Source organism: Leptodactylus fuscus, chromosome 3 (assembly GCF_031893055.1).
Source record: "Leptodactylus fuscus isolate aLepFus1 chromosome 3, aLepFus1.hap2, whole genome shotgun sequence".
NCBI lineage: Eukaryota > Metazoa > Chordata > Amphibia > Anura > Leptodactylidae > Leptodactylus > Leptodactylus fuscus.
Window position 1 is genome coordinate 125,324,571 of NC_134267.1, and position 17,370 is coordinate 125,341,940.

At 40.1% G+C, this 17,370-nt stretch overlaps 1 protein-coding gene across 1 annotated transcript in view; it reads right to left on the bottom strand.

Moving 5' to 3' along the window:
- Nucleotides 1–17,370, bottom strand: part of LOC142197756 (uncharacterized) — a 234,218-nt gene that overhangs the window by 134,334 nt on the left and 82,514 nt on the right. The window contains exons 42-45 of the mRNA XM_075268284.1: nt 16,513–16,737; nt 15,373–15,481; nt 8,235–8,362; nt 7,657–7,725 (exon numbers count right to left, since the gene is read on the bottom strand). Of these exons, the coding sequence (XP_075124385.1) occupies nt 7,657–7,725; nt 8,235–8,362; nt 15,373–15,481; nt 16,513–16,737 (531 nt within the window). The remainder of the gene's footprint in view (nt 1–7,656; nt 7,726–8,234; nt 8,363–15,372; nt 15,482–16,512; nt 16,738–17,370) is intronic.

The window sequence follows — 17,370 nt, forward strand, 5'->3', positions numbered from 1 at the left end:
GCACTGTATACCAGTATTAAAAATTGTGGGTGCACATAACCCCCATATATTCTTTGAATTCCCAGTCAGACAATGGCACTATATACCAGTAGTAAAAATTGTGGGTGCACATAACCCCCATATATTCTTTGAATTCCCAGTCAGACAATGGCACTATATACCAGTAGTAAAAATTGTGGGTGCACATAACCCCCATATATTCTTTGAATTCCCAGTCAGACAATGGCACTATATACCAGTAGTAAAAATTGTGGGTGCACATAACCCCCATATATTCTTTGAATTCCCAGTCAGACAATGGCACTGTATACCAGTAGTAAAAATTGTGGGTGCACATAACCCCAATATATTCTTTGAATTCCCAGTCAGACAATGGCACTGTATAGCAGTAGCAAAAATTGTGGGTGCACGTAACCCCCATATATTCTTTGAATTCCCAGTCAGACAATGGCACTATATACCAGTAGTAAAAATTGAGGGTGCACATAACCCCCATATATTCTTTGAATTCCCAGTGAGACAATGGAACTGTATAGCAGTAGCAAAAATTGTGGGTGCACGTCACCCCCATATATTCTTTGAATTCCCAGTCAGACAATGGCACTGTATACCAGTAGTAAAAATTGTGGGTGCACATAACCCCAATATATTCTTTGAATTCCCAGTCAGACAATGGCACTGTATAGCAGTAGCAAAAATTGTGGGTGCACATAACCCCCATATATTCTTTGAATTCCCAGTCAGACAATGGCACTGTATACCAGTAGTAAAAATTGTGGGTGCACATAACCCCAATATATTCTTTGAATTCCCAGTGAGACAATGGCACTGTATAGCAGTAGCAAAAATTGTGGGTGCACATAACCCCCATATATTCTTTGAATTCCCAGTCAGACAATGGCACTGTATACCAGTAGTAAAAATTGTGGGTGCACATAACCCCCATATATTCTCTGAATTCCCAGTCAGACAATGGCACTGTATACCAGTAGTAAAAATTGTGGGTGCACGTAACCCCCATATATTCTTTGAATTCCCAGTCAGACAATGGCACTGTATACCAGTAGTAAAAATTGTGGGTGCACGTAACCCCAATATATTCTTTGAATTCCCAGTCAGACAATGGCACTGTATACCAGTATTAAAAATTGTGGGTGCACATAACCCCCATATATTCTTTGAATTCCCAGTCAGACAATGGCACTATATACCAGTAGTAAAAATTGTGGGTGCACATAACCCCCATATATTCTTTGAATTCCCAGTCAGACAATGGCACTATATACCAGTAGTAAAAATTGTGGGTGCACATAACCCCCATATATTCTTTGAATTCCCAGTCAGACAATGGCACTATATACCAGTAGTAAAAATTGTGGGTGCACATAACCCCCATATATTCTTTGAATTCCCAGTCAGACAATGGCACTGTATACCAGTAGTAAAAATTGTGGGTGCACATAACCCCCATATATTCTTTGAATTCCCAGTCAGACAATGGCACTATATACCAGTAGTAAAAATTGAGGGTGCACATAACCCCCATATATTCTTTGAATTCCCAGTGAGACAATGGAACTGTATAGCAGTAGCAAAAATTGTGGGTGCACGTAACCCCCATATATTCTTTGAATTCCCAGTCAGACAATGGCACTGTATACCAGTAGTAAAAATTGTGGGTGCACATAACCCCAATATATTCTTTGAATTCCCAGTCAGACAATGGCACTGTATAGCAGTAGCAAAAATTGTGGGTGCACATAACCCCCATATATTCTTTGAATTCCCAGTCAGACAATGGCACTGTATACCAGTAGTAAAAATTGTGGGTGCACATAACCCCAATATATTCTTTGAATTCCCAGTGAGACAATGGCACTGTATAGCAGTAGCAAAAATTGTGGGTGCACATAACCCCCATATATTCTTTGAATTCCCAGTCAGACAATGGCACTGTATACCAGTAGTAAAAATTGTGGGTGCACGTAACCCCCATATATTCTTTGAATTCCCAGTCAGACAATGGCACTGTATACCAGTAGTAAAAATTGTGGGTGCACGTAACCCCAATATATTCTTTGAATTCCCAGTCAGACAATGGCACTGTATACCAGTATTAAAAATTGTGGGTGCACATAACCCCCATATATTCTTTGAATTCCCAGTCAGACAATGGCACTATATACCAGTAGTAAAAATTGTGGGTGCACATAACCCCCATATATTCTTTGAATTCCCAGTCAGACAATGGCACTATATACCAGTAGTAAAAATTGTGGGTGCACATAACCCCCATATATTCTTTGAATTCCCAGTCAGACAATGGCACTGTATACCAGTAGTAAAAATTGTGGGTGCACATAACCCCCATATATTCTTTGAATTCCCAGTCAGACAATGGCACTGTATACCAGTATTAAAAATAGTGGGTGCACATAACCCCAATATATTCTTTGAATTCCCAGTCAGACAATGGCACTGTATAGCAGTAGCAAAAATTGTGGGTGCACGTAACCCCCATATATTCTTTGAATTCCCAGTCAGACAATGGCACTATATACCAGTAGTAAAAATTGTGGGTGCACATAACCCCAATATATTCTTTGAATTCCCAGTGAGACAATGGCACTGTATAGCAGTAGCAAAAATTGTGGGTGCACGTAACCCCCATATATTCTTTGAATTCCCAGTCAGACAATGGCACTGTATACCAGTAGTAAAAATTGTGGGTGCACATAACCCCCATATATTCTTTGAATTCCCAGTCAGACAATGGCACTGTATACCAGTAGTAAAAATTGTGGGTGCACGTAACCCCAATATATTCTTTGAATTCCCAGTCAGACAATGGCACTGTATACCAGTATTAAAAATTGTGGGTGCACATAACCCCCATATATTCTTTGAATTCCCAGTCAGACAATGGCACTATATACCAGTAGTAAAAATTGTGGGTGCACATAACCCCCATATATTCTTTGAATTCCCAGTCAGACAATGGCACTATATACCAGTAGTAAAAATTGTGGGTGCACATAACCCCCATATATTCTTTGAATTCCCAGTCAGACAATGGCACTATATACCAGTAGTAAAAATTGTGGGTGCACATAACCCCCATATATTCTTTGAATTCCCAGTCAGACAATGGCACTGTATACCAGTAGTAAAAATTGTGGGTGCACATAACCCCCATATATTCTTTGAATTCCCAGTCAGACAATGGCACTGTATACCAGTATTAAAAATAGTGGGTGCACATAACCCCAATATATTCTTTGAATTCCCAGTCAGACAATGGCACTATATAGCAGTAGCAAAAATTGTGGGTGCACGTAACCCCCATATATTCTTTGAATTCCCAGTCAGACAATGGCACTATATACCAGTAGTAAAAATTGTGGGTGCACATAACCCCAATATATTCTTTGAATTCCCAGTGAGACAATGGCACTGTATAGCAGTAGCAAAAATTGTGGGTGCACGTAACCCCCATATATTCTTTGAATTCCCAGTCAGACAATGGCACTGTATACCAGTAGTAAAAATTGTGGGTGCACATAACCCCAATATATTCTTTGAATTCCCAGTGAGACAATGGCACTGTATAGCAGTAGCAAAAATTGTGGGTGCACATAACCCCAATATATTCTTTGAATTCCCAGTGAGACAATGGCACTGTATAGCAGTAGCAAAAATTGTGGGTGCACATAACCCCCATATATTCTTTGAATTCCCAGTCAGACAATGGCACTGTATACCAGTATTAAAAATAGTGGGTGCACATAACCCCAATATATTCTTTGAATTCCCAGTCAGACAATGGCACTGTATAGCAGTAGCAAAAATTGTGGGTGCACGTAACCCCCATATATTCTTTGAATTCCCAGTCAGACAATGGCACTATATACCAGTAGTAAAAATTGTGGGTGCACATAACCCCCATATATTCTTTGAATTCCCAGTGAGACAATGGAACTGTATAGCAGTAGCAAAAATTGTGGGTGCACGTAACCCCCATATATTCTTTGAATTCCCAGTCAGACAATGGCACTGTATACCAGTAGTAAAAATTGTGGGTGCACATAACCCCAATATATTCTTTGAATTCCCAGTGAGACAATGGCACTGTATAGCAGTAGCAAAAATTGTGGGTGCACATAACCCCCATATATTCTTTGAATTCCCAGTCAGACAATGGCACTGTATACCAGTAGTAAAAATTGTGGGTGCACATAACCCCAATATATTCTTTGAATTCCCAGTCAGACAATGGCACTGTATACCAGTAGTAAAAATTGTGGGTGCACGTAACCCCCATATATTCTTTGAATTCCCAGTCAGACAATGGCACTGTATACCAGTAGTAAAAATTGTGGGTGCACGTAACCCCAATATATTCTTTGAATTCCCAGTCAGACAATGGCACTGTATACCAGTATTAAAAATTGTGGGTGCACATAACCCCCATATATTCTTTGAATTCCCAGTCAGACAATGGCACTGTATACCAGTAGTAAAAATTGTGGGTGCACATAACCCCCATATATTCTTTGAATTCCCAGTCAGACAATGGCACTGTATACCAGTAGTAAAAATTGTGGGTGCACGTAACCCCCATATATTCTTTGAATTCCCAGTCAGACAATGGCACTGTATACCAGTAGTAAAAATTGTGGGTGCACGTAACCCCAATATATTCTTTGAATTCCCAGTCAGACAATGGCACTGTATACCAGTATTAAAAATTGTGGGTGCACATAACCCCCATATATTCTTTGAATTCCCAGTCAGACAATGGCACTATATACCAGTAGTAAAAATTGTGGGTGCACATAACCCCCATATATTCTTTGAATTCCCAGTCAGACAATGGCACTATATACCAGTAGTAAAAATTGTGGGTGCACATAACCCCCATATATTCTTTGAATTCCCAGTCAGACAATGGCACTATATACCAGTAGTAAAAATTGTGGGTGCACATAACCCCCATATATTCTTTGAATTCCCAGTCAGACAATGGCACTGTATACCAGTAGTAAAAATTGTGGGTGCACATAACCCCCATATATTCTTTGAATTCCCAGTCAGACAATGGCACTGTATACCAGTATTAAAAATAGTGGGTGCACATAACCCCAATATATTCTTTGAATTCCCAGTCAGACAATGGCACTGTATAGCAGTAGCAAAAATTGTGGGTGCACGTAACCCCCATATATTCTTTGAATTCCCAGTCAGACAATGGCACTATATACCAGTAGTAAAAATTGTGGGTGCACATAACCCCAATATATTCTTTGAATTCCCAGTGAGACAATGGCACTGTATAGCAGTAGCAAAAATTGTGGGTGCACGTAACCCCCATATATTCTTTGAATTCCCAGTCAGACAATGGCACTGTATACCAGTAGTAAAAATTGTGGGTGCACATAACCCCCATATATTCTTTGAATTCCCAGTCAGACAATGGCACTGTATACCAGTAGTAAAAATTGTGGGTGCACGTAACCCCAATATATTCTTTGAATTCCCAGTCAGACAATGGCACTGTATACCAGTAGTAAAAATTGTGGGTGCACATAACCCCCATATATTCTTTGAATTCCCAGTCAGACAATGGCACTGTATACCAGTAGTAAAAATTGTGGGTGCACGTAACCCCAATATATTCTTTGAATTCCCAGTCAGACAATGGCACTGTATACCAGTATTAAAAATTGTGGGTGCACATAACCCCCATATATTCTTTCAATTCCCAGTCAGACAATGGCACTATATACCAGTAGTAAAAATTGTGGGTGCACATAACCCCCATATATTCTTTGAATTCCCAGTCAGACAATGGCACTATATACCAGTAGTAAAAATTGTGGGTGCACATAACCCCCATATATTCTTTGAATTCCCAGTCAGACAATGGCACTATATACCAGTAGTAAAAATTGTGGGTGCACATAACCCCCATATATTCTTTGAATTCCCAGTCAGACAATGGCACTGTATACCAGTAGTAAAAATTGTGGGTGCACATAACCCCCATATATTCTTTGAATTCCCAGTGAGACAATGGAACTGTATAGCAGTAGCAAAAATTGTGGGTGCACATAACCCCAATATATTCTTTGAATTCCCAGTGAGACAATGGCACTGTATAGCAGTAGCAAAAATTGTGGGTGCACATAACCCCCATATATTCTTTGAATTCCCAGTCAGACAATGGCACTGTATACCAGTAGTAAAAATTGTGGATGCACATAACCCCAATATATTCTTTGAATTCCCAGTGAGACAATGGCACTGTATAGCAGTAGCAAAAATTGTGGGTGCACGTAACCCCCATATATTCTTTGAATTCCCAGTCAGACAATGGCACTGTATACCAGTAGTAAAAATTGTGGGTGCACATAACCCCAATATATTCTTTGAATTCCCAGTGAGACAATGGCACTGTATAGCAGTAGCAAAAATTGTGGGTGCACGTCACCCCAATATATTCTTTGAATTCCCAGTCAGACAATGGCACTATATACCAGTAGCAAAAATTGTGGGTGTATATAGCCCCAATTCTATTGCTAGGGGACTTGCAGGGTATTTCTGAGGTGAAGGTGGGGGGGCACACCGTTGGAACGGGGATTTGGGGTGTATATATGGGGTATATGGGAATACACTGTCAGTGTGTTCCATTCAGGATCCTGGGAAAGCTGGGTTGCGGCGATTGAGCCCGTCAGTGCCACGTTACACTGACAAGCTTCTCCCTGGAATTGAAGTTATATGTAAGCCCAATATATTCTTTGAATTCCCAGTGAGACAATGGCACCATATGGCAGTAGCAAAAATAGTGGGTGTATATAGCCCCAATCCTATTGCTAGGGGTCTTGCAGGGTATTTCTGGGGTGAAGGTGGGGGGGCACACCGTTGGAACGGGTATCGGGGGTATATATCGGGTATACGGGAATACACTGACAGTGTATTCCATTCAGGATCCTGGGAAAGCTGGGTTGCGGCGATTGAGCCCGTCAGTGCCACGTTACACTGACAAGCTTCTCCCTGGAATTTAGCTCTTACAAGAGCTGTTGTGGTTGTCTTCTCCTTCCTATCTAGCCTGTCCCTGCCTACCCAGAATCTAACCCCTAGCTAACTGGTCGGAAACCTCCGTCCCCGGTGAATTGCAAGCTCAGAATGACGCGAAGCTGGGCGTCGCTGTTCTTTTAAATTAGAGGTCACATGTTTTCGGCAGCCAATGGGTTTTGCCTACTTTTTTCAACGTCATCGGTGTCGTAGTTCCTGTCCCACCTACCCTGCGCTGTTATTGGAGCAAAAAAGGCGCCAGGGAAGGTGGGAGGGGAATCGAGTAATGGCGCACTTTACCACGCGGTGTTCGATTCGATTCGAACATGCCGAACAGCCTAATATCCGATCGAACATGAGTTCGATAGAACACTGTTCGCTCATCTCTAGTGGTTATGCCTCCAACTTGGCGCACTTTGCATCCCCTTGCCACTGATATCATTAACCAAAGCCCAAATGGCACAACATAGAGCTGAGAGCTACATGCTCTACTGTTGTATTCAAGTTTATCAGAGTGGTAATGACGCAGATAGAGGTGACATCATTACCTAAGTGTGAGTATCAGGTATCTGATCTACATACCTTTATTGTTTCAGTTTTGCCAGTACCGTGGTCTCCTTGAAGAATTACACAATTTTTCTGCTGTAATATCTATAAAAAAAATAAGTATGTAAATAACATATTTTCAAATTCAGAATTAAAAATGGAAGTGAAAATCCAATTCTATCCATTTACAAAAATCATATATAGGATTTTGTGCCTTTAACTACAAGCTAACAATAGAAATCATTTATCGATGTGCTTGCATCAACGCACTTGCACCATGAGTCAACTTGGGGCAGATTTCCATTGCATTAATTTACATACCAATTAATATGACAGAATAGCAAAACACAGAAATAGACGGACTGTAGAAGTATTGCAGTAATGGCGTCATGAAAGTAAAAACACAATCAGTGGTTCTTTTCACAGCAATGGCTTATAATGGTCTATTTAGAAATAGATAACATAGCATGAGGATATATTTGTGACAAGCAGCCATCGGCAGATCACAGTGACCGAGGCCAACAATACACATTGGTACACCAAAGCAATGAACTATATTATAAACACTCAGCACCTTATATCAAAGATAACTTTGTGAAAACATTAACATTTACCTGAGATATTTTGAAAAAACATTTATCAGTTACAGGATTCATTATTAAAAGAATATTAGCACCATAGAATTCACATCCATAAGTGTACTGAGCATCCAATATATTTATCTCATGTCTAGGCAATCCATCTGTAACAGAAAAGAAATCTATGAATCATTTGTAAATGTCTACTTATTGAACTTCAGATTCAACTCTATCATGATTTGAGACTTCAATGACCAAAAGAAAACCGTTAACGTAAATAAACATATTTTGTTTGTCTAAAAGATAAGATACAGGTTTCGTATTGGTGCTGATAAGCCTGGGTTCACATTTATGTGTTCTTTTATTTTTCTTAGAAAGCATAAATATTTTTTTTTGTTAATGGAGTTGTCCAGAATAATCATTGTTTGTAAGGAGGTCGTGGAAAGTGAAAAAACAAAGAAAGTAACCCCTACTCACCTGTCCCCAATGCTTCTGTTCTCCCACCACAGTCCTGTCCTGCTGATCCGGGGTCTTGTTTTGGTGGAACCAGGCTGTAACTTGCATACGTCACCTGTGACATCCCGTGTCCTTTCCTTAGACCACTGATTGGCCTTTTTGGACAACAGGTACTTCCAACCAAACAAGACCCCAGAACGACAGTACTGGAGTGCAGTGGGAGACACAAGAGCACTGGGTACAGCTCATTGTGGGGTTTTGATATTTTTTTTTCACCTTCTCCAGCCTCCGTGCAAACAAAATAAATAAATAAAATCAAGTTATCCTGAACAATTCCTTTAAAATGTTAAAAAATAGAAATTTTTTCTACAATTGATTTAGAGCTAGCATGACCAGAACAACAGATAGGCGGATTGTAAAAAAAAGGGGTTACTCATGACAGGGCCCCCCAGAGCACTAATTGCTCGGGGGACACATGGTATCATGGAACCATAAAAAACAAATTATTGCAGTTTAATTTTAATACGGTTAAAAGTTTCTATCATTCATTATTTCCCCTTTTTAATTTTTGTCAGGTAATTTTTCCCGCCATTTTTTACTTACCTCAGGGAGTCAGGGTCAAGTTCAGGTCATCCCTCTCAGCTGGCAGGGTCTTCTAGAACATTCGAAGTAGGCGTGGCTTTGAATCAGCTGTTCTGGGATTCTGTCAGTTGATTGGAGAGATCAGGTGTTTTTGGCGCGAAATTTGAATATAAAAAGCCGGCAATCAGCTGTTCGGGCATTCGCGACGTGATCTTCAAGCAAGCCATGGAAGACCTGCTACATCGTCTGCTGAGGAGAGCGGAGAGCGCCGGAGGGGAGCAGTGGCTGAGGCGCTGCCTCAGTGAAGAGCCGGCGGCAGCAGAAGAGGAGTCGGTCGCAGCTGCGGGAGAAGAGCGGGCAGGAGCTGAAGAGCCGGCTGAAGAAACAGACTTCCTGTCTGTCGGAGTGCCGGAAGAGGAAGAGGCCGAGCTGCTGGGCGGCGGCGGTGAAGAACCTGAGGCTGAGGGGAGGGGGAGCGAGGAGGCGTGGCGCCCGGCCAGCAAAAGAGCTAGGAGAGGCCGGCGCGCATACACGCCTCCCCCTTCCCTGAACCGAAGCGGAAGCAGGGGACAGCGCCGACAGCCCAGGTCTGCCGGCAAGGGAAGACAGGAGGCCGGCGCAGAGGGGCGGTGGGCGGAGCCACCGCTGCCGGAGCACGTCAGGAGCGGCGGGGACAAAAGGGCTGACCCCGGCGCTACATCGAGGGGTCAGCTGAACAGAGGTCAGGCGGACCGGCCTGAAAGAAGAAGAGGAAGCCGTGGCCCAGCAGCGATGGGGCGAAGCTCTACACCCCCTCCACCAGCAGCAGCATCCGGAAGCAGAAGGGAGGAGAGCAGCTCGTCGGCGATTGGTGAGTGCTCCATACCTTCCACACACAGTAATGAATTATTTAATCAATTTATGTCTTTCATGTCTAATTGTTTTAACATGTCTAGAAATGTTAACCCTTTGATTAATGTATGGTCCCCTGTTGCACCGGCGTCTGCTACCACAATGCCTACTTTAAATAGTCCCCCAGTGTTGGGGACAGGCAGCGGGGTGGCGGAGGCGTGCGCTAGGGACAGCATTGATTTAGGTGAAAAAACTGTCGGTTTATTGTCTCCTGGTGCATCGGTGTCGGCTACTTCAATGCCCGCTTTGAGTAATCTCCCGCAGTTGGAGATGGGCAGCGGGGTGGCGGAGACATGCGCAAAGGAGGCAATAGCCTGTGAAGTGACACCATTAGGTTTTCATTTGAATAACACTATAAAGGAAAAGATTTGGAAAGGTGAATTCATTGATATATTATCCTTGTTGCCTTCCGCAAAGGAACCTATTTTGCGGGGGGACAAGAAGGATGAAAAGGAGGAGGAACGGAAACGGAGTGTTCCTCGCTCCTTTAATAATTGGTTACAGGGTTTCTGCATTTATTCGGCAATATTGGGTGAAAGGTTTCCGAATAAATGCACTGGTTTGTTTCAACATGTTGATATTGTCCTAGAGGCATACAAGAATTTTGGTGGAACTGCTTGGTTCATATATGATGAAATGTTTCGTCAAAAGCTAGCAGTTCACCCAAATATAAGATGGGGAGTGAAGGACATAGGATTATGGATTAATCTAATGCTTCCTCAACGAACGGCATCAACATCTAGAACAACTAATGCATCACAGACTCCTTTTAAAAGGGGGGTCTGTTTTGCATTCAATGACTCCTCTTGTAAGTGGCAGCAAAATTGTAAATATAGGCATGAGTGCTCGTTTTGTTCAGGCACTCATCCCGTTTCAAGATGTTTTAAAAAAGCACAAAATAGTCAGCAGCAGCCGAGTACAAGGGAGTTATTGTCCAAAAGTGTCGACTCCAGTGAAACTGGAAAAAATGCTAGTTTGGTTAAACAAGTACCCAGACAAACGGAAAACTGAAATTTTAATAGTTGGTTTTTCCGAAGGTTTTTCTGTTCCTGAATTCAAAGGTTTAGGTTGTGTTTGTTATAAGAATTTAAAATCCGTTGATATGTTTAAAGAAATTGTTAGGGATAAGTTAGTTAAGGAAATTCAGGCAGATAGAATTGCTGGTCCATTTGAACACCCCCCTTTCGTTAATTTTAGAATCTCCCCATTAGGCATTGTTCCCAAAAAAGAGGCTGGCTCTTACAGGCTAATTCATCATTTATCTTATCCGCCACATAGATCTTTAAATGATGAAGTTGATAATTCATTAGCATCTGTACGTTATGCTGCTTTTGATGATGTGGTTCCTTTACTCAGGAAAGCGGGTAGAGGTGCCCTATTAGCTAAGGCAGACATTAAGTCCGCGTTCAGATTGCTACCAGTTAATCCATTAGGTTACAACTCGTTAGGAATGTTTTTTGATGGTTTTTATTTCTATGATAAGATGTTACCAATGGGGTTTTCTTTATCTTGTTTTTATTTTGAATTGTTTTCCAGCTTTCTTCATTGGGTGTTGAGCCAGGTTATTAGTGACGGTGGAATACTCCACTATTTGGACGATTTTTTGTTTATTGGTGATGCAAATTCTCAGCTTTGTTTTGATTTACTATCTAATTTTATGTCTATTTGTGATTGTTTTGGTGTACCTTTGGCTTTGGACAAAACTGTTTATCCTTGTCAAGAGCTTGAGTTTTTAGGGATAGTGATTAATTCTGATAGAATGGAATTTAGGTTGCCAGAGGATAAACTCTTGAAGCTAAAGGTGTCTTTAATTGAGATGTTAGCCAGGAACAAGACTACATTAAAAGATATGCAGTCTTTACTAGGATCATTAAACTTTGCTACTCGTATAATGCCTATGGGTAGGGTATTTAGTAAAAGCCTGTACCATGCAACTAAAGGTTTGCGTTCACCCAGGAGCCATATACGCTTGACAAGAGCTCTTAAAGATGATTTGGGTTTATGGCTCGAGTTTTTAGATCAATTTAATGGAAGGAGTGTGATTCAGGAGGATTTTCAATCGGCTGATGCATTAAATCTTTTCACAGATGCATCAGGTAGCATCGGTTATGGAGCATTCTTTGACAAACAGTGGTCAGCGGAACGTTGGCCGGCTTCCTGGATTAGTAATAAAGTGACAAAAAGCATTGTAGCGCTAGAAATATTTCCTGTTGTAGTAGCAATCGTGATATGGGGAAAGGAGTTTCAGAATAAAAGAATATTGTTACATACTGATAACAAGGGAGTTATGTTCGCAGTAAACACTTTATCATCTAAGTGCTTATTTACATCTAAGTTGTTGAAACATTTGGTACTTTACTGCCTTAAATTGAATATTTGGATCAAGGCAGAATATTTGGAAGGTCATAGGAATTTAATTGCGGACGCGCTTTCTCGTTATCAGTGGGAGAGTTTCAGAAAGCTGGTACCAGATGCAGCGGTGCATGGAATACCTTGCCCTTCCCATTTATGGGACCTAATTTGGGACCAATAACCGACAGCATAAAGAATTCGGTAAGCCCTCGCACGTGGGCGGAATATTCCGCTGCATGGAAAGAATGGGTTGTCTTTTGCAGGGATAATAACATAAGCTGTTGGCAAGTTGATTCAAGTTATAAATTGATCTTTGTGAACAGTTTGTTTATAAAAGGCAGAGCAGTGTCTACGGTTTTGAAGGCTATTGCTGGAGTCTCATTTTTCTTGAAGTTAAATGATGAGCCTCCTTTGTTACAATCTTTTGCTATAAAACAATCAGTTAAAGGGTATAAGAGAAAATTTGCAAAACAGGACGATAGGAGGCCTATAACATTCAAAATACTAAATGACATTTGCACGGTTTTACCCTCCGTTTGTACAGATAGTTTTGAAGTTTGCTTGTTTAAAACTGCTTTCATTTTAGCTTTCTTTGCAGCTCTGCGTGTAGGAGAATTAGTAGCTTCCAATGCTAATTGTATTTCTCCATTATTGGTCTCTGATATTCAAGTTCACCAAAATTCAATTCAAGTATTAATAAGAAAATCAAAGACGGATCAAACAGGTAGGGGGCAAGTTTTGAAACTGTCTTGCCTGAGAGATCAGAGTGTTTGCCCGGTAGGTGCTATGCGGGCATGGTTGGAGATCAGACCTCAAGGTAGGAGTGATTTATTAATGCATAGAAACTTAAATCCTTTAACTAAATATCAATTTTCAGCTATTTTGAAGAAGTCCTTGTCAGCCATAGGTCTGGCTGATTTTAGGTTTACATCACATTCGTTCAGAATCGGTGCTGCAACCGAGGCTGCTCGTCTGGGTTTAGATGAAACCATTATTAGAAGAATTGGGAGGTGGAGTTCAAATAGATGTAATTTGTATGTACGCCCAGAGTTATATATTGAATAATTAATTTTATTTTATGTTAATTAGGTAAGGTCCTGACCGTCTGGATAATAGGGCATTCATTTATCTTTTGGGCAAAGGAACGAGCTGCAAGGAGGAGTTATTCTACAAATTTATCGTTTGACAACAAACTTTCCATTTTATGGCATGGAATTAGAGGTTTAAAATGGAACAAAATAGTTATGGAAGTTAAAATGTTATTAGCTGTTTTTCCTGCACCTGATTTTTTAATAATACACTGTGGAGGTAATGATTTGGCTAAAATAAAGACCGTGACATTGCTTTGGGAGATGAGGAGAGATCTGGCTTTGTTGAGATGCCTTTTACCTCAAACGGTATTTGCTTTCTCAGAAATTGTCCCTCGTCTAATTTGGTCAGGGAGAGAGGGGAAATATTTTGATAAGATTAGGAAAAGGATAAATAGGGCAATGTCACGGTTTTTACCTAGCATAAATGGTTTTGCCTACAGGCATGTTGATTTAGAGGGCTTCGTGGTAGGTATGTACAGGTGCGATGGTGTTCACCTGACTGTTATAGGTAATGATATATTTAATTTGGGTTTGCAAAATATAGTTGAGCGTTGGCTGCGGTGTTTTGGGGGTGCCATGAATCTGTGATCCATGGCTTGTGGGTTAGTCGATCAGCTTATGCTGGTTGGACTTGAATTTTATTGATTGATTGATTTTATTGATTAATATGATTATTTATTTCGTTATTTATTAAAATTATTTATATTGGTTTTTATTTATTTAATTATTTATTTAATCTAATTATTTATTTATTTATTTATTCATGGTTAAATTATTGTAACCTTAATAAACACCGTGGCCAATTATTATCCACTAAAGAATTTGGTTGTGTTGTGTGTTTATTTATTTATAGCTTATTTAAGTAGTATTGATTTATTCCATTAAGTTGTTACGGTTTTTGGTAAAAGAGAAAAATTGGTTCCTATGATACCATGACAGGGCCCCCCAGAGCACTAATTGCTCGGGGGACACATGGTATCATGGAACCATAAAAAACAAATTATTGCAGTTTAATTTTAATACGGTTAAAAGTTTCTATCATTCATTATTTCCCCTTTTTAATTTTTGTCAGGTAATTTTTCCCGCCATTTTTTACTTACCTCAGGGAGTCAGGGTCAAGTTCAGGTCATCCCTCTCAGCTGGCAGGGTCTTCTAGAACATTCGAAGTAGGCGTGGCTTTGAATCAGCTGTTCTGGGATTCTGTCAGCTGATTGGAGAGATCAGGTGTTTTTGGCGCGAAATTTGAATATAAAAAGCCGGCAATCAGCTGTTCGGGCATTCGCGACGTGATCTTCAAGCAAGCCCTCACCCGCCCACCCTATTGGTTAAGATGTTAGTGAACTCATCGTCATGGTGTTTATTGAAGGTGGTTAGTCGATCAGCTTATGCTGGTTGGACTTGAATTTTATTGATTGATTGATTTTATTGATTAATATGATTATTTATTTCGTTATTTATTAAAATTATTTATATTGGTTTTTATTTATTTAATTATTTATTTAATCTAATTATTTATTTATTTATTTATTCATGGTTAAATTATTGTAACCTTAATAAACACCGTGGCCAATTATTATCCACTAAAGAATTTGGTTGTGTTGTGTGTTTATTTATTTATAGCTTATTTAAGTAGTATTGATTTATTCCATTAAGTTGTTACGGTTTTTGGTAAAAGAGAAAAATTGGTTCCTATGATACCATGCAGTCTGACAGACCCCACTAACTATAATGGGGACTCCAGCCTAGATGTCAACATAGCCATATATTGCATGTGGCCATGTATATCTTGATGACTTATTTACCTTTTTCCTTCAAGTAAAACTTCATAGTTCTTTTCCAATCAAAATCAGCAGTCTCACGTACTTTCTGGGATAAAATTTTTTCCATGACATCACGAAGATAAAGTATTTGCTATAAATAAATGCAACAATTGTTACTTGTAAAAGTTGAAATCAGTTCTGCAAATGCAAAATTACATACATAGAAATCATTGGGCCCCATTGCAATAGTCAGCAGATTATACACCTGCTGAAGCTGCTCATTCCAATGCGACCTCCACTCTTGTTGTTTGACGTGTTGTTTTTAAATGTTTTTATGTGTTTGTGTTTTCCTGATACCATCATGTTTAATATTAAAAACTGTGTAACAATAAATTATTTAGATTTAATACTGATTTTTTGGTGTTATTCATACATTGATACTTAGTTGGAGCTTTGAGTTTGTGTCTTTGTGTTTTATCTAGTATTGAGATTGCTTTGGGTTTGATTTAAATTAGAATGTTGTGCTACACAAATTTCCAATAGCGGCCAAGACATTTTTCTTTACAGCTAGAGAAGTGTGCTTTGTGCCCATACATCCCCACATTCTCATAGCAGGACATACTCCAGCTCTCCTTCTTCTTCCTTTGTCTCTTTTCTTGTTATCTTGTGTTGTTAAGCCCTTAAGCGTTTACACGATGTAAAGTGTAGCGTGATCTGGCACGTCTACACATGTCAGCAGTTTGCGCGCTCAAAAAGATCCCATTGATTTCAATGGGAGTTACGAGAGTATACGTCGCATTATTTTGCGCCTGTAATTTAGCGGGATGGGATGTTTTTGAGCGCGCAAAATGCTGACACGTGTATACGTGCCAGATCACGCTACACTTTACATCGTGAAACGCACCCTTAAAAGAGTTTTCCTACATAATGAAATCTACACGACCTTTGTGCTGCTCAACATTCAACCTGAGCACAGCTAGTCTGAATTTGGATGGGACTGGAGGTAGTTGGTGTTCCCATTGAAGTGAATGGGAGCACTGAACACCACCAGTCCCTAAAATATGCAGAACCAAATATATTTCTGCATATAGCCTAAGAATGGCATGAATTACAATACTTTAGGCAATTGGCATCTTACTGGAAGCAATAATATCATGGACATCTGTTCTACAAAAATCATACCATAATTATATTTTCCAGTTTAAGCCTTTGTGACTGTGATATTGCTTCTTCCACATTTTTCCAGTGTCCTTCAGCAGTGATAGTAGACAACTTGATAGCCATTGCTGTATATTTCTTCAGCATACGAGACTGAGCCTTGCGGTCCTGTCTTATGTCAGAAACAGAGCTTTCAAAGTCTCTCGTCCACAGGTAAAGCAGACCAAGGACTGCAACTTGAGTTGGGTACTTAAAAAAAAAAAAGGTAAAGTAGAGAATAACTATCATAATTTGGAAAGATCCCCTGGACCGATGTAGAGAAAACCTTTTTTTAAGTTATAAGATATTCATTTCCCATTAGTTATTGAAAACATTATCTCATGCATATTGTCCTGTTGAATCTTTTGAGCTTTTACTTTAATTAGATGCAACAAATGTAATAGTTTATCTAATTCTAAACAGGCCTAAAGATATAGTTGTATATAGCGACCAATGGACGGAAGAGATGTGGCTGCATCACAAGTTTTACAGATTTACCCTTGTATGTTAGCACAGTTTTTGGCCTCGCTGGTAGTCACTATGTGGGAATGCATTTTAATAAAATGTGTTGACTTGTTATGTCCACTATTGCTCAGCAGGGAATGCGAAGTCAGATGATGAACCACTGAGCTGGCAGTCTGTAGTAAAAGCTTTAACCCTTGGTTCACATCCGCGTTTGGTAATCTGTTCGGGGAGTCTGCATGGGGACTCCCTGAACGGACTAACGAATGCATTTGCAAGCGGTGTGCAGTGAAAGCACATGGACCCCATAGACTATAATGGAGTCTGTGTGCTTGCCGCGAGATCTCCGCAAGGAACATGTGGACAGAAAAGTAGATTGTG